General features: G+C 55.5%; 1 protein-coding gene across 1 annotated transcript in view; it reads right to left on the reverse strand.

Annotated features, from left to right (window-relative positions):
• Positions 1-18,343, reverse strand: part of RBM19 (RNA binding motif protein 19) — a gene marked incomplete at its 5' end in the record, with an annotated part of 103,090 nt that overhangs the window by 60,356 nt on the left and 24,391 nt on the right. Inside the window, 3 exons of the mRNA XM_084253543.1 lie at positions 10,737-10,856; positions 13,375-13,430; positions 15,837-15,916. Of these exons, the coding sequence (XP_084109669.1) occupies positions 10,737-10,856; positions 13,375-13,430; positions 15,837-15,916 (256 nt within the window). The remainder of the gene's footprint in view (positions 1-10,736; positions 10,857-13,374; positions 13,431-15,836; positions 15,917-18,343) is intronic.

Genomic DNA, 18,343 nt, shown 5'->3' on the forward strand with positions numbered 1-18,343 from the left:
ACATGAGCTGCAATGGAGACCAAGTCCACGGGATTGCAAAGGAAGGGAGGAAACAAAGAAAAACCTTTCTTGTCTCTGTTGATTATTCTGTGTTAAAAGAGAAAAATCAAGGCATCCATGTGGGCCCTGGTTTGAGACTGCTCTATCAGTGGGACAGAAATGGAAAAGCTCTATTGATATGGGATAAATACCATATTCGTAGATGAACACCCATAGCAGCTCACCTAATGCAAATGCTGCTCCCATGTCTGTGGCAGACATCACTAATCAATTACCATTCCCCTTCCCATGGAGCCCAGACATTGAAGCCTAGCCTCACAATCCTCCAGTACGGGGTTCCAGGCAGCCATGACTAATGGGTTGGCATGGACTTGCAGGGTGGAGGCTATCTGCCTGTCTGGCCCTGCCCTGCCCCTGCACTGATTCATTCAACAAAAGGAGTCCCTGAGGAGTCACGGAACTGCCCAAGGTCACGGAGTGGGTACAAGGCAGACATAGGTCAGGATTCAGGTCTCTAAACTCCCTGGCTGGCGCTCTCCTCATTTGGAAAATCACACTGCCAAGCTGACAGTCACCTCCTCATGCTGGAGGGACGAGGGCAGCATGAGAAACGAGAACTCGGATCCGCTGAGTCTCTCGTCTGAGCCAGTGGTGCTTCGCCACAGTTGCTTCCACAGCCTCTGACCATGCCCTGGTGGACATGTCTGTACACAGAGAGCAAGTCAGTGACAAAGGAGAAGGGATCTGGAATGGGATGTCTGCAAGGCGGGCCTCTGTAATGAAGAGGAAGCACCCAGTGCCTGCCCCCCACCAAATCCCTTGGGGATCTTCAATGGGGATAGGTATGGTCTGGGAATCAGGGCCTAGTGCCCCGACAGCCACAAGGAACATGTGGAGGGACACAGATGGGCCAGGGCCCAAGGAAGTTATGCGCTGGCTTCTCAGCTCTCTGAGAAGTCTGTGGTTCCCTCACACCAAAAGCCACTGAAGCTTAGTGTCTCCCACGTTCTCTATAGCACCGGGTTCACACATGAACCTACTAAATAAATTTAGATCCTAGGAGATGAAATATACTTACTAGGCCAGCCTTTCCATTTCCCTGTTAGCCTAGATTCCCAATTAGCCTAGATTCAAGTAATAAAGTGTATATATTCTTTACAGAGTGTGAAAAAGTTAGGCTATTGTCCCCCGTCCCTGCCTCTCAGCTGTTAACTGTGAGTCTGCTAAGTGTTCATTTCCTTCTGACCAAAGATCAGACCAGTGAAAGCCCAGAAGCTTCACTGCTCTCTGACCTCACACACTATGCTAACATACTCTGGGGTGCAAGTGTCTTAAAGGGAGTGAGTCTGACCTCTCCCTCCATCAGAAATCCCTTCACAACATCCTTAACAGTCGATTGTCTTAGCTTTGGCTTGCTTACCTCTGGTGACGGGTAACTCACCACTCGGGAATTGGCCTCTTCTAATCTTTTATGGATTGGGACTTGGTTTAAAAACTTTCTATTCTGAGTAATACAGACTCAAATGCAATTGTAAGAAATAATCAGAGTGATCCTTGCCCAGTTACCCCCGGGGGTAACATCTGGTAAAACCCTAGTATAATATTCCAATCGCAAAATCTACTGATAGGGTCACCAAACTTACTGGGGTTTCAGTTTCACATCCTTCATGTGTGTGTGTTTAATTTTATGCAGAGTCCACAATCTTGGCATTCACAGAAGGTCATATAAATGAGACCATGAAAATCTGGGAAAAGCTTTTCCACTCAGTGTTATTCTCTAGTGATTCAGCCACCTCATTGCACAGATCGGGCTTGCTCCTTTTCACTGCTTAGTAGTATTTCATGACCTTCATGCCGCTGAAGGTCATAATGAATAAAGGTGCTATGAACACCTGCGTTCTCCACCCCTCCTCCTTCTTTCCTCCCCTTGTCTTTTTTTGCCCACCCTCATCCCTTCCTTCTACAGCTTCATTGAGACATGATTCGTATGCCACATATTCACGTGCGCCACTCCATAGTTATCATCTCTGCAGAGCTGTGTGAAGCCACCAGCCAGTTTTAGGAAATTTTCATCGGCTCAAAGAGAAAGCCTAGATCCTTTAGCTATCACTCTCAACGCCCTTCCCAATCCAGAGGCAACCACTACTCTTCCTCCTCACTCTCGTTGCTTTTTCAGGGCATTTCATACAGACAAAATTGTATCAATATGGGGTCCTCTGTGAGCATAGTGTTTCCAGGGCCAAGAGGGCAGCAGGTGCCAGCACTTCATTCCCATGACGGCGCCTCCTATCTGTGGAGAAACGCATCTGGGTGACCCCTTCACCATCAGGTGATGGCACGTCCATTGCACTGGCCGGCTCAAAGGGGGCAGGGGTGCGGGCTTGGTCTAGACTACACTGCCGAGCTTCCCCCACCGCATGGGGCCACCTGACAGCAAGGTGAGAACGACCCGTACCTCTGCACCCCCTCGGCAGCTTGTGTCACTCTGAGTTTTTATTTGAGCCTTTCTGACAGGTGCGTACAGTCACTGGTTTTTATTCTGAGCAGAAACCCCAAATCCCGGCAACTCTGCTGAGTCTCAGCCCTATGCTTCCTCTGGTCGGCGCTCAGCCCTGCTCCTCTGGCCTGAGATGATCTAGTCTGGTTAGTTCAAGCTTTTCCCTCCTAATCCAGGGGCCCCAAATTAGAAGCTGGATTCAGGGTGTGGTCAGGAGTGGAGGGGGTTGGGGGGCTGGGCATTAGGACCCCAAGGGTCTGTTGAGCTGTATTTCATGGCTGGCTATTGTGACTCTGGAATCCACTAACGTCCCCAGGTCTTAGGGAAGAGCACAGGGGTGGGGGAGATGGATCACAGAGGCTAAGGTGGTGGGAGAGCTACGGGGACTACACCTGAGGAGAAATCAAATACTGTCGAAAAACTAACAATGAGGGGGTCTCCCTGGTGGTGCAAGGGGTTAAGTCTCAGTACTGTGCAGCTATCTTTAGCCACTGTGCAACTGTGCCGAGGGGCTGGCCAAGCACCTCCGTCACGTGGCAGAGGGCCGGCTGTCATGGCCACGGTGATCCCGGCAGACGTCCTGGGAGGCCCACAACTAGAAGTGTCCCTAACAGGACCCCAATCATACACACATGCACGGACAGATCAACCAAGAAGCTGTGGCTCTGCCACTGTGGCCAGGGGTTCCGTGGGGAGCATCATGGGCATGAAGGGTGGGCCCTTTCCTCGCACTGACCAACCCATACCATCCAGTTAGTTGCTTAGGGCCTGAATGTGGGTGCTGCCCCTGATACCCATCTGCCTCCCAGTGCTCGTTACAGCCATCAACAGGATTCTACAAATGCATCCCCACACTGACCAGGCACCCCACTTCTACCATGGACACCAGTCAGCTCTTGCCCCGGTGCCACAGAGACCTCTTTGCAGGTCTCCCCACACCCACTGTGCCCTCACTTCTTACAAAATTGTTTATAAATCACCCTCCACTCCCTCTGCTCGGAACCTCCAAAACCCAAAGACTCTAAGTGCAAAGGACTGAGAGCCTAGGCTCTCTCGGTGAAGAACAAAGACACCAGCCAGCCGCTCCGAAGCCACAGCAATTAAGACCCTGTGTATCGGCACAGGGGTAGACAAATAGGCCTGCAGAACCGATGAGCGAGTCCCGGAGCTGGTCCCCACATACACAGCCACCTGATTTATAACAAAATCAATACTGCGGAGCAGAGGGGAAAGAATGGTCTTCACAATAAATGATGCCCGACCAACTGAATATCCATGTGGGAAGAAAATGTCCCTCGACCTCTACCTCACGCCATACACAAAAATCAATTCCAGATGGACTGCATGCCTAGATGTGAAAGGTCAAAACCCTTAGTGAAAATGTAGGAGGCCATCTTCACGAGCTTGGAGGATGCAGAGATTACTTAAGACAGAAAGTCTACCCAGAAAGGGAAAACATGAAACGCTGACAGACTTAAAACTGAGAGCCATTGTTCATCAAATGACCCCAGGGAGCTACTCACAGGGTGGGGGAAGGAGAGAGGACAATCACGTATCCACCAAAGGATCAGGATCCAGAATATGGAAAGTTATATAAAATTAAGACAAAACCAGACAACCCAATATTGAAAAATGAGCAAAAGACTTGAAGAGGCCATCCCCAAAGAAGATACAAATACTCATAAACATAAACATTTAAACTTTTGATTTTCTTAGTCATTGGGAAAGCACAAATTACAACTACAAAATGACAGTGCCATTCCATATACGTGCTGCAATGGCTAAAAACAGAAAGACTGACAATATCAAGTGTTGGCAAGGACAAGGGTAAACCAGAACTCCCAACCCGATGGTGGACCTGCAAGCTGATACAACTATTAAGGAAGCCCACCCGGCAACATTTACTGAAGCTGAAACATGCACACCCCACAACCCAGTGATTCCACCCCTATATGTATACCCCACAGAATGCACACGATCACCGAGACACACCCAGGAATGCTCACAGGAGCATTCACTACTGGAAAGAGAAGCCCTAACACATGTATTTAGAAGTCAGGAGAGTGATGGGTGGGGCCTGAGTGGCGGTTAGTGGCTAGACGTGGGCATGGGCAAGGCTGGGTTCTTTTCTCCAACTGGGTGCCAGTTACACCGGTGTGCCACCTTTCTGACTTATGATCACTTACGACATACATGCTTTTCTCTACATGTCAACAAAGTTTGAAATAACATCCAAAGTTGTCATCACGGCCTACATGATGAGGACACGGCCGGCCCACCACCTCATCTCAGCACCGCCCCTCTGTCCAGGCTCACCCTATCTGTTCCCCTACTGGCTGTTCCCAGACCTGATGAAGCCCCACTCTCCCACACTATCAGGTCCTTGAGTGTCCTTTCTTCCAGGAAGCCTTCCCTGACCACCCCATCTAGACACCCTGAACTGGGTAAACAGTGACTGCAAATTCAAGTCTGCAGAAACCCAGACGTGAATTGGAGGTCACTTGGTCTTCGAGATGTGAACAAAGATGAGGTCACGCTAGCTGATGGTGGACCCTAAACCCATGACTGGTGTTTTCACAAGGAAAAGAGACACAGAGAGAGGAAGGCTGTGTGGAGATAGCAGCAGAAACGGAGCCAGGACTGCTGGCCACCAGCACAACTTCAGAGGCAGGGAGGGATGCTGCCTCAGAGCCCCCAGAGAGAAGAAGGCCCTGCCCACACCCGACCTTGGACTTCTGGCTCCAGAACTGTGAGAACATGTTTCTGTCTGTCATCTAGACCAACGGGAAACTGCTGTACCTTTCTCTCATTTTGTCATGAACCTAAAACTTCTGAAATAAAGTCTTAAAAACCAACAAAAAGAACCTCAGCAAAGAAGGAGCAGCAGGGACATCCCCAGGGAAAGGGGTCAGCTCGCAGCCATGAACACAGGCGCCGCTGAGCTGGGACCTCGCGGGGCCAGGGCGCTGGAGCTGCCCCTGACATGCTTGTGTATATTAGAAGGGGAAAAAAAAAAATACCTCTCCTAGCCAAGAAAACAGAACAGAAAAAAACCAAACCCCCGTTGGAGCCCAGGGCACCAGCGTCCCCCGCAGTGGCCTCATCTACGCAGACCTCTGCTGCACTCGGTCCAGGGCTGGGCTACCTGCCCAGCAGGGCCCACAGGCCACAGCTGATGGCTCGATGTCACCACTACCCAATCGCCACCGTGTGCAACATGGCCATGGACAAGTGGGGACGAGAGTGCTGGAGGTGGCTGGATTGCCATCCTCTTCTGGGATGGTCTGGGCTGGTTTGTGGTAGCTGCCTCAGGCTATTTTCTGCAATTTCTTCCCCGAGAGGCTGTTGAATAGGGAGGGGCTGTCTTTCAGGTCCCCTCTGCAGAGAGCAGGCTTCAGGGCCCGCAGCTCACAGCTTCTGGAAAAGTACTGCTGACGACTGGAGTCAGCCAGGCAGCAACCCCACACCTGGGCGAGGGGGACTCTGCAACTTGTGGGAGGAGCTGGGCAGGCAAGCTGTCCTCAGCCCTCTCTCCACGGTCACGGTCACCGCCAAAGGCCGGGGACGGACGCTGTCCACAGAGCAGGCACAACAGGTGTGCGGGGAACAAGAGACGCAGGCTGTGTAATTAAGGCCTCCACACACCTGTTGGGAGCTCACCCATTCACACCCCTAACAGGTGGCTCGCACTTCCAAGGAAGAAAATCACAAGAACAGCTCAGATGAAGGAGAAAAGCTCTCTATGGGGAGCCTGCAGCCACCGGCCCAGCCTGTCTAAGGTGACACTGGCGCCAGCAGCTCCCACCTGATACCCCAACCCTTGGGGACAGTTCTAGGGGGCTGGGGTGGGGCTCTAGAGTGACAGAGCACAAACTGCCAGGTGGTGTGACTCTGCGCAAACTCCTTGTTCTCTGTGAGCCTCACCTGCCCAAGCTGAGCAGGATTCTAAGGAGTAGGGCCTGGTGCAGTGGGTCTGCATACTCAGCAAACATGGATGAGCTCCACTCTGTACCAGGGACCCCAGGACACGGCCAGACAGTGTGATAGCTTACAGTGGGGGTCGGGGTGCACCACACAGTGAGGACAGCTCTCTAGGTGCTGAAGGAGCAGTGACAGGGCTTTGGGAACAGGGCAGGCAGCAGTGATTTCCCCCTTGAAATGACCGACCCCTGGAGGGAAAGAGCATTTCCTGCTTGGCTCACTGGGAACTAGGCACCTGTCTATTGACTCACTCTACCATCCAGCTGTTAGGCAGGTTCTTATCCCCACTTTACAGATGAAGAAGCTGAGGCCTTCAGAGGTAAAGTGACAGGGTCAAGGAAGATAGGGCACCATCGGAAGCCAACATGGTCTGTGGAGAACAGTCCAGGAGGGTCTTCCCTGGAGGGGTGGGCCTGAAAGGCAGTCCTCACAGAGCCACACGGGCAGTGACAGGTGTGTGGGACACGCCAGGTGATCACAGCCGCTCTCCTACTGAGCCGCTTGCTGCCTGGGGCAGAGGGAGGCAGAGGCAGGCAGGGTTTCCAATCCCTTCCTGCAGACAGGGGGACTGAGGCAAGCTGACAGCCGACCTGCACCGTGGCTCCCACCTACTTCTATTGCTTTACGGACACGACTGGCTATGCCATTTGTAGGGCCTCCAAGGAGACCACTGCCTTCCAGAAAACCCAAGGAAGTCCAAGCCTCCAGGCAGTCCAAGAAATGGGCAGGCTGAGGGTCCATCCGGAAATAGCCCCTTTACCTTGTGGACCTCAGCTCCCTCACTAGGACATGGTGTGCAGCAGTGCTACCAGGCTGGCAATGGTGCAGATGTGCTGAGGCCAAGGGCGCCTGAGTCATGGTTGGCCCAGGGCTCGATGCCCCAAAGTGCCCAAGAGCAAAGGGCATCTCGCGGCCTCGGCACATCCCTGGAAAGGTGGGCAAGAACCGTCCAGCAAGAGCTTTGGCTCTGTGGCAGGCGCTGTGTGGGGGGAGGAGGGGGGCACCGCGTGCAGAAGCTTCAGGTGTCGGAACAGACCTAGGCCACTGAGGCTTCCGCGGGGCTGATCTATGAACCCCTCTCTGTGCTGGGGACTTTCAAAGCCCAGCTTTCTGATGAAGGTGTAGAAAGAATAAAACATAGAACTTGGCAAAAAGCACGCACACCCCCAGAGCAGACCCAGGCTGCAGGGAAGCTGGGTCCCCACCTGTCTTCTGCAATCAATAGTAGCTGGAGGCGGCAGACACCTGCGGGGTGAGCCCAGAGCCATCTCCTTCCTTGCTGGGGCTGGGGGTGAGGAGCTGCTCTTGCACACCCCACATGTGCTGTCACACGGGGAGGGAGCCGGGTGCCAGCCCCAGCCGTCTGAAGACCCAGTGGCAGGAAGGCGGGCTCTGGAGCTGTTTCTTCACTGGGAAGTGGAGACACAAGCCCTTGCCAGGCTGTCTGGATCAATGGACCCTGAATGACGCAACCATGTCGGCCCATAGCACCTGGCACCCAGGCTGGGCTTGGAAAATATACTTACTGATAATAATGAACACACATGCTTATTACTGCATCATTATACATTACACGTGTCAGCGCACCAGGACCTCCCTTTTATGCCAGGGAAAACTGAGGCCCAGAAAGGGAGTCTACTCTCTTGAGTTTCCTACAGAACAGGAAACTACCAGAAGATGAGCCCTTCCCCTTGCCCCCAAAGGTGGGTCTGTAGTGCCTGAGCTCCTGCCTGGTCTCTACTGAAGCAGGTTTCAGGTCAGAGTGGGGTGCAGTGAGGTCTGACGGGGAAGCTACTGTTCACAGGAGGGTGCTGGGCCGGGGAGGGGGGAGTGCTGCCCACGCTCTCCACAGCCTATACACCAGGGCATCACTGGCACTCTCTTCCTAGTCCTCCACGGAGAGCGAACCCCTGGAGAGTGAACCCTGTGTCTCCCCTGACCACAGCAGGCCGGGCGCCTAGCACAGTGCCTGGAATGGGACATGCTCGTGGGACAGGGATGCCACTGAACTGGCCTGGGGATGGACAGCTAGCTCGCTCCCCATCCAGGACAGGCTGCAACCCCGGCCTGGCGGTGGGTCCTGGGCAATGCACGTCATCACCCCTTTTTCCTCAGTGCAAAGGAGATAACAGCACCCCTCCTTGACAGGACTTAAAGAAGCTGCTGCAGGGGATGGCAGACCACACAGTGCCCACGGCAGCCGGGGCCGTGTAGTGGGGAGCTGTGATTTCTACGGCACCTCACCACACTGCAACACTAGGACCAGCCTCCAAAACCCGCCTGCCAAGATGGCCCAGGCCACTTCCTCAAGTCCAGGACCCTCTCTGTCTCTGACCTTTGCTGGCCACAGGCTTTGTCTGAAACAGGGCCTCTGGTTTCCTGGGCAGGCTTCATCTCCTCGAGAAGGCTCACAGCGCCCCCTGCTGTCGGCCACGAGGGCCGGCGCCAACCCCAGCCCAGGGGCACAACAAAGCCAGCTCAGAGGGGCTCCTCCAGGGCCTGCAGACCCCGTCAGAACAATGGCAGGGAGTAGAGGTGCGGCACGCAATTAAGTCTGGGGGATGCTAATCCCGTCTTCTCAAAATAAAAATAAAACTCGAGATCGAACAAGGCGCTTTCCCCTGTCATGGGCCGCCTTTTGTTTCCCGGATAAGTGTCATCGGACGGTGCTGTGGAACTGAGCGGGCTGGCGTTTCCACCGGACGGTTTCCAGATCAGCACGTGCTATTCAGGGCGATCCCACTTTGATCTGGCAGTTCTTAGACTGGACTCTTTTTGAAACAGCAGAAGCACGCTGACACGGACACGGGAGGCTGCGGAGCCGCCTCTTGGGCTGAAGAGGCCCTCACTGACATGCAGCGACATGGAACCACCCCGAGAACGCCTCTCCCCAGACTGGGACTGCCATGCAGGGGCCCAGGGCCACAGCTGAGGCCCAGAAACCAGCCAGGACAGCACCTGCACCAGCACTGACTCCCCACCCCTGTGAGTCACACAGACAGAGGGGGCAGCGATTTCTGAAGCGAATCCCCCAAAGGGCTCCCCATTCTTTAATCGACCTAGTGGGAGTACAGAGGGTAGATTCCACACAAAGAGTTCTTTCTAGTCTCCCACATACAGCACTTATGTTTTGCATCCACCCTTGGCCTCCCAAGGCACGAACGAAACAGGGACTCAGCTTTTCCAACCTCCAGGCTAGAACTCAACAAACATGGGCTGAATGAACGGGGCTTACATGGGGAGCCTTAAACATTCACCCCGTGCAGGCCGAGGAGCTGCAGTTCCCCAAGCACTTGAGGTGGCGTCAAGGCTCGGCCAGCAGCCCAACCGGGCTGCCTCATCCTTCAGAGGCACAGCTCCCCTGCTCTGCCCCACCCAGCATGCGTCTGGGGAGCACACGGCTTTGAACGCCTTCCCTTATGTGCCCAAACATGGGGGCTTCCCCACCCAGGGCACCTGGCTGATCTGAATGAAGATCCACAGTGCCACCAGCAGGCACGGGGCTGCACAATGGGCCCTCGGGTGCTATCTGGCCACGGACTTTGCCCTGAACGCTGTTTGCTCTTAGAAACTGAATTAGTTGCCAGCTTCCTCTCCCTAAAGATCCAGATTGCCAGTTGCTCTTTCACAAACGTGGGAAAGACCGGCCTAATGAAGTCTGCCTGCTTGCCGGCGTCACAGACAGGCTTCCGGCTCGGCTCCCCCACCCCACCTCCTGGCAGGCCCCTTCCATGCCAGGCCCCAAGAGATCGCGAGTCTCTGACCTCTGAGTAGCAGCAGCTGATGGACTGCAGCACCCTCATTCCAGAGTGGGCTCTCCAGAGATGGCAAGCAGGCCAGTGGCCCCTGATCCTGACTGGACAACACGGCCCCTCGGGAATGTGGTCAAATACTAATGTCTAGGCTCAGCCCCAACCAGCAGAATCCAACTCTCCAGGGGCAGAGCCTGAGCGCATACAATTACAAATGTCGCCAGGGGATTCACATGTGCCGCCCCCAGGAGAACCACCTGAGGGGCCGATCGCGAGGACCTGGCCGTCAACCACACAGGTGCTGGCCCTGTCCTCTCGTGAAGGGCAGGAGCAGGCCGACCACCTCTCTCACCTCACCTCTGAGGTGATGGCTCCCGCTCAGGTGCTGTGACCCGGGTCTGGGATTAAGGCAGATACATCACAGGCAGCCATGAGGCTGTGCGGGCCTCCGTGGCACAGGAGGGCTTCCCCACAGGCTCTGGCAGGCCCGTCACCCACCGTCTCACCTGAAGAGCTCGCGGATCTCCCGGCTGTTGGCCTGGAAGGGGATGTTCCGCACCAGGATCTTGGAGGTTGTCTGCTTCCTGGCAATTTGCTTCTTCCGTGTGGTGGCTGTCACGGCTGGCCTGCAGGGTCAGGCACAGGTGCAGGTTAAGTGGGGTGTCAGCTGTGGTGGTCCATGCTGACTCCATTCCCCCATTTGTCCCCCTACATCCCTCCATCAATGCTCCTATCCTCTGTCACACACCCTGGGGGACCAAAGGTCTTATTCAGGGCCCTGTAACAATCTCACTGTGGAGATGCGTATGGAGTGTGGGCTCCAGGTCACCCCAACAAAGGCCTGCCTTCCCTGGGCACTGCTCCTGGGGTCACCTCTATTCCATGGAGGCAGGGCGGGGTCACAAACAAGGCTGCACCTTAACAACCTGGGCGTGAGAGCCACACTGGCACCTGAGGATTGGAGGGATATGAGCAAGTGACTGGAACTCTTGGCCTGTTTCCTCAGCTATGGAACAGGCAGGCCCCCAAACAGTGCCAACCTCATCAGATTGTCGGAGGTTTTGAGTGAGGACATGACAAGCTCCACGCAGTGCCTGCCACGAGGCCTGTGGTGAACTGACGTGGCTATCGGGATAAAGGCTCTTGCTGACTCACTTCCTTCCAGTATGTCCCAAGTCACCTCCTCAGAGCCTGTCCCTCACTGTCGCCACTAAAACAGTGACCCGCCTTTATTTTCCTTCCTGGCACTCCCTGGGATTTGATAGCATGTTACATATTTAATTCCGTTTCTCTTGATGGTCTGTCCTGCCCAATATGGCAGCCCCTGGCCACACACAGGTAGTCACATTGGAACGAAAAGGAAACAAAAATCCCAAATCTAGTTCTTCAGATGCTGGGGTAGCCGGCCTCCAAGATGGCCTCCAGTGATGCCTGCCCCTCCCTCCCCCCGCCACAAGAGTCATGCTCGTGGGGAGCCCACTCCCATACTCCATCAGGACAGGGTGTATGACGGACAGAAGGCCGACGCAGAAGTGACAATGTGCCACGGACACTAGGTTTAAGGACACTGCTGCCGCCTCCTGGCTCTCTGGGTCACTTGGCCTGGGGTGGCTGGCTGCCCTGCTCTGAGGACCCCCACCCCACCTGCAGTCCTAGGGAGAGGCCCGGCCTGTATGATGAGGAGCCGAGGACTCCGTGAACACCCGCATCGGTGATGCATTAGGAGAGGCTGCATCAGGCCCAGGTGAGACTTCAGGTGAGACTGTAGCTCTGGCTGCCATCCTGACTGAGGGCCTGTGAGGGAGCCAGACTCCCTAGAGTAGCAGACCCCCAAACTGTGAGATAATGATTATCTGCTTCCCATTTGGGGGTAATTATTATGCTGTGATAAAGCACACAAGTACACTTCAAGGGCCCGGATGCCACGTGTAGCAAATGGCTGCCATGCCAGATAGTACAGATGGAGAACATTCCAGAACATTTCCATCACTGTAGAGGGCCATGGAAGAGCCCTGCCCTCGAGTGGAAACTCCATCCTCAACACCCTCAACAAGTTGGTGTTGAATGAAAGACCTGGGAACTGAGAGCTTGCAAGGTGACCTGGCCCACCTCCCAGAGACAGCACTAGAAAGGAAGGGGGCCATGCTGGCTGCATGCGCCCAAGCTCGAGGCTTTTTGTGTGACCTCTGGGGTTGCAAGGTTGGCTGCCCAAGGTCACAGCGCTCCTGGACAAACCCAAAGCTGTGGGCTCAGAGCCTGGACCCCACTCTCACACGGTTGCTTAGGAACCCACCAGACGACAGAGGGCCCCTAGGTCAGGGTGGCATAGCCCCCAAGGGATGACCACCACCAAGGTGGTCCCAGCCAGATCCACAGGAAGCAGCTGAAAACAAAGCTGGGGGCAGGGAGCTGCAGCAGCTCACCTGCTCAACACTGCCCACTTGCCAAGACCACCAGCTGATACCGTAAAGCAGCCCTGGGACCACCAGGGGTGGTCATTCCAACACCCGAGGCGGCGGGTGATAACGACAAGGACAATCATAACAGTGGTTTCCACTGGGCTCGTTACACGCTAGGCCCCGGTTGAAGCCCCTCAGGTGGAGGAGTTCATTTCAGCACACGAGCAGAGGGAGGTGCAGGAGCACCATACAGATCTTAAAAACAAGGCCCCTCCTTCAGGAGACCAGTCGCTGGGCAGCCTGGTCTGGGCAAGCGTCTAACACCTGCTGAATCGCTTTCAGATTAACTGGAGGCATCTCTGGGCGCTGCTGCCTGGGTCCCAGAAAGCACGGCCTCTGAAACGAAGGTCGAGTCTGTACAGCCTTTCTGGGTTCATCAGAAGTAGCAGCAACATGCAACTCCTCCTTGCTTTATTTACACCTCCAGGAGGAAGTGGAATTTGCTGGTTTCTCCTGCACATGTTGCTTTTGTGGTAATAAATGTGCACTGAATATTTACTCCAAGCACTGGCCCAAGCCCGGGACAGCAAGGAAATGTCGGGGTTGGCAAATGGGACACGATTGGCAGGCGGAAGCATCCCAAATGGGTGTGCAGTCAGCAGCGAGGACATCAAGGGGCCAGGAGACCCCCTCTGGCCTGCCAGTACCTGGGCAGAGTGAGGGGAGAGGAGACAAGAGGACTCACCTGGTGGCCCGCTCCGAGAGACGCACCTCCAGCTGGTGGCCATCCACGACGTGACCCTGGAGACGAGACAGCACAGCTGACCCTCTATCACCCGCGTCCGGGTCCTGCCCCTGAGCACCCTCAGCTGCGGGAGGGGAAAAAGCATCCCTGAGGGAGCTGCTCCCCAGGCACAGGGGCTGGGATGGAGGGCTTGGGCACGGCATTCCTGGAAACAGCTCAGGCTGATCCCCGGCAGCAGCTGGTGGCCAGAGACCCAGCCCTGCAAGGGCCTCTCGAGCTGTGAGCAGGCCTGGACCGTGACGCCATTTGAGGGGCACAGAAATTTCCGTTGTTTATCAGTATTTCCAGGCATAATAAGCCCCGCTTCCGCCTGGCTAGCAGTGAGCTTGGTTTAGTTTGTGTGCTCTTTAAAAAAAATTCTAAATCACAGTGGAGCTGCAACTAAAGCCAGGCTCTAGCCTTGGTCCCTTAAGGCAAAACTGGCGTGTTAGCAAAATTACCCTCGGAAATCCCTTAAATCTCCCATAAAATACAGCACACGAAGCTTTGTATAAACAAGTCCTGGTCACGGTAGGCACATGTGTGCGCCGGCCGTGAGGCACAGATGGAATCGGGCCCATGTGCAAAGTGGCATTCCGACTTCTAGAAGGGGAAAGATGGCCCGCTGAGTGCACAGGGCGCAATGCTGTTATTTCTGGGGTCTCTTAAAACAACAACAAACAACAAAAACTGGAGATCCAATGTGGTGGGGGCAGGGGAGCCGGGGGTCGGGGGCAGCAGCTGTGCTTCAGACAGGGCAGGAATGCCAGGCTGTGTTCTGGAAACATCCACCTCGCTCGTGCACCAGCCCTCCCACCCCCCGCAGGTTTCTGGCTTCTCTGGCTCCGGGAGTGGAGGAAGGCAGAGAGAGACTTTCAAAGTGAGAGCAGAAGCCCAGGGCTGCTTCCTCTCCATCGTCCCCAGGCCCAGCTTAGCCCTCTGTGGGGCTGCCGGGTCCATGGAAGGAGTCATAATCCCACAGACCACTGCACGGGCCACGGGCCACATTCTGTTTCTTATAACCGTCAAGGCCTTGAAACTGACTGGGAAGCTCCACTGGGAGAGTCACTCACCTGGAGGTTCCTGCGGAATAAAAACAGCTCCCAAGGGAAGGTGGCCCTGTGTCCCACCCAGGCGGGCCTGGCTGAGCACCCCTCAGAGGTTTGGCCTTTTTCCCCCGTTCTGGCCTCAGCTGGGAGGCCCGAGTCAGCTGCCCTGCCTCCAGGGGACACGGGAACAGCACACCATGCTCGTGGCTCAGAGCGCCCTCAGCCCCATGAAGCCACTCTGTGGACCCTGGCTTCAGAAGCCTGTTCTGGGGGCACCATGGGCCCCTGCCTGGTCACTGTGTCACCTTCTGCTGAACAAGGGATAGGACGCACCATGGGGAGCAATGGGTATGCAGAGGCAGCGGCCTGTGAGAAGGCTCTGTTCCTCATTCCCGGACCCTAAAGGACTTAGGGCGGTGGGGAAGGGGCTAAGAACAATATGTTAAGCCGAACCGGGTTCACTTCAAGGTGGTCCAGGCCTCAGGCCCCCAGCTATGTGGGGCCTCAGCTCCCTTCCTGCCAGGGAAGGCTCCATCTGTTCCTGCACTTGGGACATAGCCAGAAGGCATTTCTCTCTACTGTGTAAGCTGGGGGGAGAATCCAGCCCCTTTCCCCTGCCTGCACCACCTCACCCTGGCCACCATCCTCTCTTGCCCCAAAGACCATGGTCTCTTAGCTGCACTCCTCTGATCCATTCTTCAGACAGCAGCCGAAGAGACTGTTTTGAAGCAAAAGTCAGACCCTCCCACCATGTGCTCCACGATGACATCTCACCTCCTTTATTCTGAATTCCAGTCCTTAATGGTGCACAGACTCCCATCTTGACCACTTCCTATCTCTCACACTGCCCCTGCTGCTCTGGCCTTTCTCTCCTCTAACACACGAAGTTCACTCCTGCCTAAGAGTCCCTGCCACAGGCTCTTTGCACATGCCACTCCCTCCTCCTGGACTGCTTTCCCCCAGAGCTTTATGTAGCTGGCTCCTTCTTGTCACGTTGGTGTCAGCTAAACAGGCACCACCTCAGAGAGGCCTCCCCCACCGTGGCACCTGCTCCAGTCCATCCAAGCGCTCCCCATGCCCCCAGCTTATGGGTTTATTCCCAGGCCATCTTTGCCAGTCTCCCCCGACACCAACCGGACCCTTGAGAAGGAGCCATGGATAGAGTGAATGCTTTATGACAACAATGGGGGACCGGGGTGGAGGTGGGGTGGGGCATCTGTTTTTCTTGAACCATGTGCCCCTACAGACCTGGAGAAAATGACGGGCCCAGGAGAATGTGAACTTAACTACATTCCACTCCAGTTCAGAGGGGTGATGGGTCCCCTTAACACCTGCCAGGGGCCCACTGGACGTTGGGGTGACTCCCCACCTTACCTGGAGTTGCTTGAGCGCTTTCTGGGCCTGCTCTGGCTTTCTGTACTCCACAAATCCAAAGCCCATGGACAGCAGTGCTCCTGAAAGAGAGGGACGGCACGGGGGTGGTGGGCGGGAGGCTGAGTACCGGCCCAGCGCAAGGCCTCGACAGCCACCCACGACTGCTTCATGCTCTTCTCTCCCCACCCCGCCTCACTCCCAAGAAAAGTCCAGCCCCTGGCTTGCCATTTATTACAAGTCATCTTGACGAAATCAGCCGAGGTTATACAGCCGCCACCTGAGGCCCGGCTGACTATTAATTAACAGATGATTGACATGATAATTAACTTCGTAATAGAATTCCGCCTCTGGGAGGGAGAAGGCACGCGCAGGGATGACCACTGGATGACAAGCTAGGAAACCTCCACCCAGGCCCCCCAGACACAGCTGCGCAAGCCAGGCCCGGAGCACCGCAGGGCTCCCCCACAGCTATTTCTGGCCACCTGGTTATGTCCGGTGCCCAAGTTTCAGATACCAGGTTCGGACAGGCAGGGCAACCGGATAATCCCTGTTCTAGGTAGGGAGTAGCATGAGATTGGCCAGCGGGACATATCTCAAAAATGTCCTGTAAAGTGCTGCTTCCCAGCTTCCGACACACGAGACCCAGCTACAGAGACGGGCGTGCACACAGGTCAGTGTGGGCAGGAGATGCCACAGGGAGGGTAAGATCTTGAACTGCATTTTGCCCTTTGGACGTAAAATGGGATACATACTCCCTCCCCCACTCCCCAGGTGTTGACCTCATTCCTTATTTCCGTCACAGCTGAACTCAAATAGAATTGGCTCAAGATCCACTACTCGTGGACTACTGTGCTGATTGTGAGGCAGCGCCCCTGCCAGTGCACCTGCGTGCAGGTATGGCCAGTCCCGGCCACATGTCGTAAAGTGTGGCCAAGGCAGTACGGGGTTCTCTGGACTGCCCAAAAGGCTCTGGGGGTGACAGGAGGGAGGCTCCTCTGTTAGCTGGCGGACAGCGCCACCCCGTGGTGACTTAGATGTTGCCTCTTCAGCCGACATCCCAGCGGTCCTTGGGACACTCAAGGTTGGGGGTGTCAGGTGGGCGATGTCTTTGTGCACAGGGTGTTTACAAAGTGCACTGGGGTGGTGGGAAAGGCAGCTAGAAAGGCGAGTCCATCATCCAGGTCCTGAGGCTGATCCCCTGGCATCAGGGCCGCCCTCTGCAGCTGTCCTACAATGTCCCCACGCTCTGGGTCATCTGGTTCCCGTCGGCTTGCACCAACGGGGAGCCCTGATCCGGGCTGGTCAGCAACCAGTGTGGCTTCCAGGCACCCACTGCCCCCCTGCTCCGGGCTAGTGCTGGTGATGCCCACGTCCGAGCTACACCCTCAGCTCCACTGGTGGCAATTATGTGGCTCTGGTCACCCCCTTCCCTCCCCTCAGTCCTTTGGGTTTAGTGGGAGGAGGGCCGGGACAAACCCTGGGGTCCCCAGTCCGCCCTCACATGCTCCTTTCTGACAAAATCTCTTCAATAAGCCCAGCGGAGTCAGACACTTCCCTCACTGCTGCAGACGCTGTCTAGATCTCCCTCCCCCCAAAACTGGGATGGATGAGCCCCTGAGAACAGGGCTCTCAAATGGAGGCTCTTGAGAAAGAGAGCACAGGTTTCAAGAGCTGCTCGCGACACTGGGTGCTCAGGTAGCTGTTTCTAAAGCTGCTGAAGAGCGCTCTGGGGGAGCAGGCTCGGGGGGCAGCGGCTGGCAGGAGGAGACCCTGTACCACACAGGGCCCGTCCAGGATGGAGTGTGACCTCAGACTTGCAGCTTCCAGACTGTGAGACAGTTAATTCTCTGATGATGAAGCCACCTAAATTGTGGAGCTTCATCACAGCATTCTGACCACAAGGGGCTCCCCACAGCAAACATCTCCGTGACACGCTCTGTGGCTCCCTACGGCCCTGCCCTGCCTCCTTCCTCCCTCCCAGCCCTGTGCTGGGCCGCCCCCCGGGGCCGCTAGACCAAGCCCCTGGTTGTACTCGGGGTGCTGTGCCCACCAACTCATTTGTCTCTCAGGACACACCCTGATGTCATACCCAGACATCCGCAGTGGATATCTGTGGCTTCCTACACAAGGGGAGGGCAGGACTGTGTAGCTGTGGGAAAACAAGGGTGGGGGGCCTGTCCAACCTCTGCAGGGAGCCAGGGCTGGAGAAGACACCGGGGAGAGGTCTGGGGACTCCTGACAACACCCAAGGGAGAACAGAGGTAAGGGTGGAGTGTCCCAGGAAGGTGCACGGTTAGTGGAATGTTTTAGATGTTCTATGTCTGGATTATTAATTTTGCTTGGAAGGGAAGAGGGAGACCCCAGTATCAGTCATTTCCTGTTATTCCCAAGGAAATTTCCAGAACTCAGCAGTGCTGGAGGAAAGAGAGGCTTCTGCTCCTGAGCTGGCGCCCTGAAGCCCACTGCTCAGCCTCTGACAGGAGAGGTGGCAGAGCTGCTTCTCCTGA

This window comes from Talpa europaea, assembly GCF_964194135.1.
Source record: "Talpa europaea genome assembly, chromosome: 14".
NCBI lineage: Eukaryota > Metazoa > Chordata > Mammalia > Eulipotyphla > Talpidae > Talpa > Talpa europaea.